This window comes from Ictidomys tridecemlineatus, chromosome 8 (assembly GCF_052094955.1).
Source record: "Ictidomys tridecemlineatus isolate mIctTri1 chromosome 8, mIctTri1.hap1, whole genome shotgun sequence".
Lineage (NCBI taxonomy): Eukaryota > Metazoa > Chordata > Mammalia > Rodentia > Sciuridae > Ictidomys > Ictidomys tridecemlineatus.
In genome coordinates, this window is record NC_135484.1 from 156,565,544 (window position 1) to 156,574,463 (window position 8,920).

At 45.7% G+C, this 8,920-nt stretch overlaps 3 protein-coding genes across 3 annotated transcripts; 2 read left to right on the forward strand and 1 right to left on the reverse strand.

Annotated features, from left to right (window-relative positions):
• Window positions 1-2,172: 2,172 nt before the first annotated feature.
• On the forward strand, window positions 2,173-3,451 carry LOC101957180 (histone H4). The gene has a single exon (XM_078020672.1). The coding sequence runs from the start codon at window positions 2,202-2,204 to the stop codon at window positions 2,511-2,513; it is 312 nt and encodes a 103-aa protein (XP_077876798.1). The 5' UTR covers window positions 2,173-2,201; the 3' UTR covers window positions 2,514-3,451.
• Window positions 3,452-7,115: 3,664 nt separating this feature from the next.
• Window positions 7,116-7,844, reverse strand: LOC101955430 (histone H2A type 1). The gene has a single exon (XM_005337063.4). It carries the CDS (start codon window positions 7,825-7,827, stop codon window positions 7,435-7,437), a length of 393 nt encoding a protein of 130 aa, XP_005337120.1. The 5' UTR covers window positions 7,828-7,844; the 3' UTR covers window positions 7,116-7,434.
• A 197-nt stretch (window positions 7,845-8,041) lies between these two features.
• On the forward strand, window positions 8,042-8,646 carry LOC101955132 (histone H2B type 1-K). The gene has a single exon (XM_021734420.3). The coding sequence runs from the start codon at window positions 8,126-8,128 to the stop codon at window positions 8,504-8,506; it is 381 nt and encodes a 126-aa protein (XP_021590095.1). The 5' UTR covers window positions 8,042-8,125; the 3' UTR covers window positions 8,507-8,646.
• Window positions 8,647-8,920: the final 274 nt, after the last annotated feature.

Sequence of the window (8,920 nt, forward strand, 5' to 3'; positions counted from 1 at the left end):
ATGCTTCTGTCAATAATTCCTCAAAAAGTTGCACTCTATGCAATCCTGGATCTGTCTAACTCTCCTGTTCTTACTCTTCTAACTCTTTAATCTCATGGCATGGGGGGGGGGGTTGATCTCAGGTACAAGGACTGAGTTGTTCTGGAACACTGAGGCAGCGCAGACAGGGGACAATGAGGAAGGAAAATGGGAATGGGCCACATTTCTGGAGCCTCACATTTAGAAGCTTCTCATACATGAAATCCTAAGCTCACAAGCTTCTTGGGTAGAAGTGATAGATAATAGAAGTGAGCAATGGGAGCCGAATGTTGACACATTTCTTGAGTCTGAATTACTCTGCTGACCCCCCCGCCCCCCATGCTTTCTTTTAAAGGGCAGTTTACCTGCGGCCTTGTCCTGGCTTAAGTAAATAAGCTATGCTACATTCTCAGCAAAAATCTGTTATCTGCAGAAGAAATTCATGAGCTTTACGTCGACCAAAGATTCCGGGGCTCAAAGATGCAGGATCTCACTGGCTTGGCCTCTGCTCATTCCTGGGAACCTTCCTTACTACCTTTAAAGGGACCGAGGCTTCCGGGGTCTGACATCTGCGTTTCCGGATTTAAGAGCTTTCCAAATTCAGCCTGTTTCAAACTCCTTAAAAATTCCCGGTTCTGTGGAACGTACGCCTTCTTCGCAGGAGGAGATCCAGTACACGTATTTTTCTTATTTTCGTTTTCCCAAATAAATTCCGCCTACTCCTGTGTGCGTCCCACTCGCGATTCTTTCTTGCTAGATTGCAAAGAACGGGCGGTCTTTAGGACCCTGCGCGCGTCCTGTCTTCCCAGTCGGTCCCCCGCAAACGCTTTCTGCCGGGCGTGGGCAGCTCCCGCCGCTCGGGGACCGCGCTCGGCGAGGTGAGCGGGGACTTCCCCAGCTGCTTCGGCTCCCGGGATGCGGGCGGCTAGCCCCGTAAAGCCAGGACCGCATGCAAAATGCCAAGGCGAAGAGCAGACCTAGAGGAAGAGAATGTTGCACACGATGGGAAATCAAGACGTGCACCGTCCCTCGGTTGACCAGGGCTCTCGGGTGAGCCCCGAGTGGAGCAAGGACAGGGCTCGGGAAGACTTGAGCACGCTTGGGCGAAGCTGTGATGCCCAGTCTCAGGCAGAGTTGGGCTTGATGGAGCAGGACAGCCACAGAACTCTGATCCAAACAGCATTATATTCAAATAAAACCGCAGTGCTAAACTAGTTTACTCCGTCGTTCCCTCTTCAAATGTCCTTTGGATCTTTATGGTTAGAAATAATGAGTCAACCTCTGAGAAATCTGTGTTCTAATAAACCAGAGTACTAGTGTTTGCATTACTATTAGAGGCATTTATACCAATTCCTCGCATTAATTGCATTGTTTCTATGCTTCAGTAAAGACACCATACCTGCTGTAAACTCATGGTCAAAGTCCTCCCGATTTTTTTTTTTTTTTTTTTTTTTTTTACTTCAATGGAGGAGAGAGAGGAGAGAATTCACCTTGGGAACCGGGCCCAATGTAACAATTTAGAAAATTTGCACAATGGATCAATTTTAACATGTAGCTATTACTCAGTTGTAATGGTTGAATTTTATTATGATGAAAATGTAAAACGGTGGTGTAAGATGAAAGTGGAAAAAGCAGCTTGAGTTGAATAGGCTGAAGTAGCTTGTAGGACATGTGGAAGCTTTTCAAAGCCACTGGTGCCACTGGTGCCACTGGCCAGACCAACTGGACCAGGTCATGACCTGAGAGAAGATGGTCCCTCCTCCGGCGCACTATGCCCAGATCCTGAGAAAGCCAAGGAATAACAGCTAACTTCCCAAATACCCAAGGGGCTGCGAAGGCCTCTCTTGAAATGGCCAACTCGGTTTCAGAAGCGAGAAGGAACTGCTGCGGCCAATGTTAAACAAGAGACAGAGAACTCCAGGAAGGGCCAGGTAAAGGAGGGAATGGTAGCGCAGAACATTATGAAGTTGGACGGAGAAACTTTTAAATATGTCTCTTCCTAGAATCTGCAGTTTAAGCACCGCCCCCCCTTTTTTTTTTCCTTGAAAACGTGGGACGGGCTTTCTCTGGGATTTCTCTGAGCTTGTGCCACTGGCTTGGGAAGTTCTCAAACAGGTCCGAAACTCTGCTATATATATCATAGCTCAGAGGTTAGAGCGTCAGTGTCTGTTCATTTTGGCGGGATGTCTGGTCGCGGCAAGGGAGGCAAAGGCCTGGGCAAGGGCGGCGCCAAGCGCCACCGCAAGGTGCTGCGCGACAACATCCAGGGCATCACCAAGCCCGCCATCCGCCGCCTGGCCCGCCGTGGCGGCGTCAAGCGCATCTCCGGGCTCATCTACGAGGAGACCCGCGGCGTGCTCAAGGTGTTCCTGGAGAACGTGATCCGCGACGCCGTCACCTACACGGAGCACGCCAAGCGCAAGACGGTCACGGCCATGGACGTGGTCTACGCGCTCAAGCGCCAGGGCCGCACCCTCTACGGCTTCGGCGGCTGAGCGTCCTGGTGTCGCCACCGCCTGCTTTCCCCAACTAAAGGCCCTTTTCAGGGCCGCCCACTCCCGCGGAGGGGCCGCAGCACCGACAGGTTCGCCTAAACTCGGGCGCCCACCCCGACCCCGCGTCCTCGGTTAAGGTGAAGCGGATCCTCCCTGAGCACCGGGGCTTCGGGGCTCCTCTTCTGCTGCAGAAGGGGTGGGTGGGCTATTAATGGTCTCACTGACCCTTTTTCTCTACCGTCGTTGGTAGGTTGAAGGTCTTGAAAGCCAAGTGGTTCTGAGACCAATGTTAAAATTGGGAAGCCATCAAAGGGTTCCAACAAAGTCACATAAACACGAGGTCACATTTGAGAACTGTGTTAAGATATGGGGTGCCCTTGCCTCACCAAGGCAGCCTTTAAGACAAAAGGAGCAGCTCTTTATACCATGATAAACATCTTGTAACCCCTTTAGTGGATGCCTGTGATAGGCTTCACATTCTGGATTAGTGCTTATTTAATGAAACTTCATTGTATTTGGACTTTTCTGGACTGGGAGGTTTTGTTTGTTATTTTCCTTACATATGGTAAGTTTTTTTTTTTTTAAAACCTAATTGTGATAATTTCCATTGATTTGTTGAATAATTTTGGTTTAATCAGCGCTAAAGAGAAACTATTATATTGCACATACTTTAAGTGTTTTTTTTTTTTTATATCATTTTAAAATCTGGCTTAGAAATCTGACCTTTGCTTACTGCCCGATGTAGTGAAGCATCATAACACATGTAACAACACAGCCTTTTCCAAATCAACGGCCAGCTTTTGCAATGCAGCCACTGCATTATTTATATATGTAATATTTTAGGAGGTGCTTAAGGGACCATAAGTCGTACATATTGTTTCCTAATAGTTTATAGTTAGTCATATGCAATTGTAAGAACTGTTATATTCTGCATAATATAAGAAAAGGGGCAGGTCGAAAAAGGAAATTTTGTCTCTTAACCAGATAAAATGTTATTAATATATTGTTTATCAATTATGCTTTTTAAAAAGATTAGCACAAATGTGGTAATACATTGGCCTTACATGGATTGGTTTTGCTCCTAGGTATACATACTTTTGCTGTTATATAATAGGAAATATTTTTATGGGATAAATTAAAAGGCCTGGAAGTCTGTGTCCCCATTATTGACAGTATGATACCTAAATAAATGATTTCATCCTTTTGCCTACTGTTTTTGAGTCATATACTGAACAAGTCATAATCTCCATCATCTACATACACTAATCCAAAGCTTCCTACTACAAATTACAGATCTGAGATTGAGTTTTCAAGAAGTATCAAAAGAAAAGTCTACAGATACCATTCAGACTAAAGTTGAGGACTGATTTAAGATTTTCAAAACACAATAGAAGTAGAAGGCTTCACCCAAGATCAACAAGGCTAGAATTATTTAGTTAGGAGTGAAATTACTGATTTTATTGTTGCTAAAATTCCTTTACTAATTTCTTCCTAACTTACTTTTAGTTGCTATCTTTTTAAATTTCCAGTTTCAGGAAAATATTGAACAACTTCTGATATATTGTTAGGAATACTTGAGAATGTCTTTGTAGAAAATATACAACACACATGGATTGGCCTTGTTTAGAAAACAACAGAGGAGAGATTGGATGTTATACAAAATAATTTTACTATGCCCCAGTACTTTTCATAGGGATGTAGTTACCGACAGAGGACTCACTCTTTCTTAAAACAAGCAGTCTTTTATCTCTTCACAACTCTATCATGAAAACAGACCAAGTAGGACAAATGATTAGATTCAAAATACCATATTATGAAAATACTTGTTTAAGGGTTGGATCATAATTGCTAGAATTCATGGTCTTGGTTTCCTGACATTTGAAAATTTGGCTCTACCGTAGTTTTACTTGACAATATTTAGTTGTGATGATGAAATTCCCCACATGTGTCAAGGGTGGATGATTAGTAAGTACAGCACATGTTCAAATATATTATAATTAAAAAGGAAGGGGGGATAAAGAACTGAGAGTAAATGATCAGGAGGCAGTACTTATACAGGATACACCTGGATGTTAAACATGCTGGAGATTCCAAGTGCCTCAATTCAGCTGCCCACTGGCAATACCCAGTCTGGCCCATGTGGCCTGTTTCCAGGAAGCAAGCAAAATGCATGGTTCTCTATCTTGTGTTGAGCACCAGCTGTGGCCAGGCATATTTTGTCTCTCTTCTTCAATATAGTAGGTCCCTGTCGTGGACCAGGGTACCTTCCATGAAATGCAGGTACCTTCCACCTTGCCTGAACCTGGACTCTGTTCTTAATAGCTCCACCATCACTGACAATGGCTGATGCATCTGTGAGAGATGAAACACATGAGCACTCTCCAGCCCTCTGTGCAGCTGCTGGGGCCCACCTGCTCCATTCTCGTCTTGTTGTTGACTTTCCTGAGCTGCAGGGCATTTAAAGTGACTCCATATGCCATCTAACCCCAGCCTTTTAATTTGGCTGTAGTCTTTTTGTACCATGGCAGAGTTCATCTGGTAATGTATTTGGAGACTACCCTGGCCTCAGGATCACTCCCACAGGATAAAAGTGGAAGCAAGAAAACATTAAGGAGACAAAGGCCACAGAGGAGATAGTCCTTCACAGGTGGAGGTCTTGAGAGATGGTAATTTCTGGGTATTTTTTGAAGGAGAAAAGAAGGAGCTTCTTGAAGAATTGAATGAAAAAAATGTAAAAACAGACACAGGTGAAATCATTATCAACCAAATGGGGTGATTTCTAAATATAAGACTTGGCAGGGGAATATGAGGTGTTCCATTTTACATATATCACCCTTAGTTTATGAAGTATGCATGTGAGGAAAGAAAGCAGAGTTGAATATATGTCTGGAGGAGGGAAACCTGGGTTGGAGATGTAGAAGTGGAAATCTTTTATGTACAGATGGAGTTTAAGGTTCTGGTAGATGAGATCTCCAAGGGAGTGAGTTCAGACAGAAAAGTCCTAAAATCAGCCCTGTGCTGCTGTCTGTTGAGGGGCTGGGGAGAAGATATGGCCTAGCAGTAGATACAGAACCATTGGGTGGGTAGGGCTAGGGGGGGTAAGGATGAGTTGGGGTTCAGGTGAAGGAAGTACAGAAGAGAGACATTGTCAGTCCAGTGTGCAGTATTTTCAATAGCCAAGTAAAATGAAGACTGAGTGCTGATAATTGGTCACTAGATGTAGCAAAATGAGATCTTAAAAACCAGTTATTTTGTCTTATAGCAAAAGTAGCACCATGGGGCAGAGGGATTTCTTTCTTTTCTTTTTATTTTCTCCTTGTATCACTGTGCCAAGTAAGGGTTTGAAACATAGTAGTTATTCAAGGAACTTATTGAATGAAGGTTTGAACTAATTTCCTAATGCCCATTGAGACCTCTGTCAGTAATTTGCTTGGCAAGAGCAGAGTACTAAACAGGCAGCAACACTAGCAAATCCTGTGGAGTAACAGTGCTGCCTCTTAGGGTCTTAAAGACTATAGTTCCTTCTGGCATGGGTGTCACAGTGCAGCTGGAGAGGAAAGCCCAGACTCCTGATTTCTGGTGTCTTGGTTGTAACTGCTGGACATAGCAAATGCTTATAGCAAGGTCTGCTCTGTGTAGGTGTCTAGTCAATTCCCTAGCAATTTGCTAATCAGACACATTTTGTTTTTAAATAATTTTTTTTTCCACACTAAACATAAATTTACCTCTTCCCTACACTTGGAACCAATAACTGCAATTTTTATTTTTTTAATATATCAAATTAAAAATCTCTAACTGTATTATTAACTGACTTACCAGATAATGTAGGCCCCCAGAATAAAAGGAATAAAACTTGGGGGTTTCTGGGGGACAGTGGGGACAAAGGGAAGCTGAAGGGAAGAGTAGGGGCATGAAAGTCACCTTGTTATACAGATGAGTGTCTCAGGTTACAGAATCATCTCTGTGTGCTTTTTGGTCCAAGTGACTTTGCTAGTGAAATTTTCCTTTATAAGCGTAAGCCTCCCTTACAAAAGGGAAATATATATTTTATGCAGTCGAGGGTGAAGGAGATTTTTCTGTTGGCTGCTTCTCAGTTCTCTTCAGCTCAAAATAATCAAAAAACGAAAACTGCTTATTTGGGGTGATATGTTCTGAGCCTCTTCAGTCACAACAGCTGAAACTGTAAAGGGAAGGTGATCACTTTCAATGTCCCACTGCCAGTCCCTCTTTATTTATACAGACCCCATTCAGACACTGCCATATCAGTAAAGCTATTGCTTTCATGTAATTGAAATATTAAGCATAATCAATAAAAATCTGTAATAACAGATAATTATAATTTTGGAGCCATCAAAAATAACCTCAAGGGAAAAAGGGTTAGAAAATCATTGTTAGGGAGGCTCAGGCCTGTGCATGTCTTATTAGGAGCTCTGATACTCTGACTGTAGTTCTCTCCCCTTGTCAGGAGTCCTTGCATCCCTCCAAAACACTGGTCTCCCTAAGCACTTGCACTTCTTCCTTGCTCCATGAGGTACTTTATTATTTCCACCAGCCGAGCTGCCTCTCCCCCCCAAAACCACAGGAACAAGACAGCCCTGCAGCTTGCTTGCAGCCCAGCTTTATAGCCCCAAAAGTTACACAAAAGGGGGTTACAGGACACTCTAACACGTGCCCAAGGAGAAAAGGGACGCTACTCACAGGGTCCTTAATTTGCCCCAGATGGGAGTTCGGCCCTGTAGTATGCGGGCACAGGCAACTTTGCGTTCGTGGATTCCCTTATACAGTAAGCGCCGAACAATCTTCATAAACTACTGCAGGCTGTCAACTATTGGAACAATTGTGCATCACAGCTCCTCTGCTTGATCTAGTGGGTGGCTCTGAAAAGAGCCTTTGGTTTTAGGAAGGTTAGGTTATAGGGACTTCACTTTCCCTTGGCCTTGTGGTGGCTCTCGGTCTTCTTGGGCAGCAGCACCGCCTGGATGTTGGGCAAGACACCGCCCTGCGCGATGGTGACTTTGCCCAGCAGCTTGTTGAGCTCCTCATCGTTGCGGATGGCCAGCTGCAGGTGGCGCGGGATGATGCGCGTCTTCTTGTTGTCGCGGGCCGCGTTGCCAGCCAGCTCCAGGATCTCGGCCGTCAGGTACTCGAGCACCGCCGCCAGGTAGACGGGCGCGCCGGCCCCGACCCGCTCGGCATAGTTGCCCTTGCGCAGGAGACGGTGGACTCGCCCTACCGGGAACTGCAGGCCGGCGCGGGAGGAGCGCGTCTTGGCCTTGGCGCGCGCCTTGCCACCCTGCTTGCCGCGTCCAGACATACTGAAGTGGCTTTGGAAGTCGCTGCAATCTAACCTGAACTAGCCAGAGCTGGTTACTTATAGTCATTCCCGGGCGCGAAAATGACACTCTGCCATTGGCTCCAATTACACTTTCACTTTAACCAATGGTATGATGGCTGTGAAATATACTTAGTTTGATTGGATAAAGTTAGTAGATGACGTATCTAGAGTCACCACTAATTAGGGACTCAACTTTGCCCCAGAACCTGCCAAAGGAGACGCAGCTAAGTCGTACACTCTTTGTTCCTGTTGTACTTTTCGGCAGGTCCTCTCCACCATGCCAGAGCCCTCTAAGTCCGCCCCAGCCCCGAAGAAGGGCTCCAAGAAGGCGGTGACCAAGGCGCAGAAGAAGGACGGCAAGAAGCGCAAGCGCAGCCGCAAGGAGAGCTACTCGGTCTACGTGTACAAGGTGCTCAAGCAGGTGCACCCCGACACCGGCATCTCGTCCAAGGCCATGGGCATCATGAACTCGTTCGTCAACGACATCTTCGAGCGCATCGCGGGCGAGGCCTCGCGCCTGGCGCACTACAACAAGCGCTCGACCATCACGTCCCGGGAGATCCAGACGGCGGTGCGCCTGCTGCTGCCCGGGGAGCTGGCCAAGCACGCCGTGTCCGAGGGCACCAAGGCGGTCACCAAGTACACCAGCGCCAAGTGAGTTCGCACACTGCAGAGCCGTAGCCTCAGCCCACACCACAAAGGCTCTTTTAAGAGCCACTCACTCCTCCAAAGAGAACTGGCACTCGCATATTTTATCGTGCACATTTATTTGTTGCATAAAATAGTTTCTATGTTTCATTAGTCTTGTTTGATTCGCGAGCATATAAAGAAGGTTACTTTTTCTTCCCCCAAAATAGCCCACCTGTAAGTGCGTGTACCTGGCGAAATTTAGTTGGACATTGGATAATTTACCAGTGTCCCTTATTAATGGGGCACTGGACATCAAGACTTGGAGAGTACTCTTAAGATTTTTCTTTTGAAAGCGATGTTGTTTCCCCCCTATTTGAATTTGCCAAATGTTAAGAAAGAAAAGCAAAAGCCAGAACCCCATTCGTGAATCCTACGCGTCAAT

What these genes read in the sequence shown, in the direction of transcription:
- LOC101955430 (XM_005337063.4), bottom strand. Translation starts at nt 7,827, where the DNA reads ATGTCTGGACGCGGCAAGCAGGGTGGCAAGGCGCGCGCCAAGGCCAAG.
- LOC101957180 (XM_078020672.1), top strand. Translation starts at nt 2,202, where the DNA reads ATGTCTGGTCGCGGCAAGGGAGGCAAAGGCCTGGGCAAGGGCGGCGCC.
- LOC101955132 (XM_021734420.3), top strand. Translation starts at nt 8,126, where the DNA reads ATGCCAGAGCCCTCTAAGTCCGCCCCAGCCCCGAAGAAGGGCTCCAAG.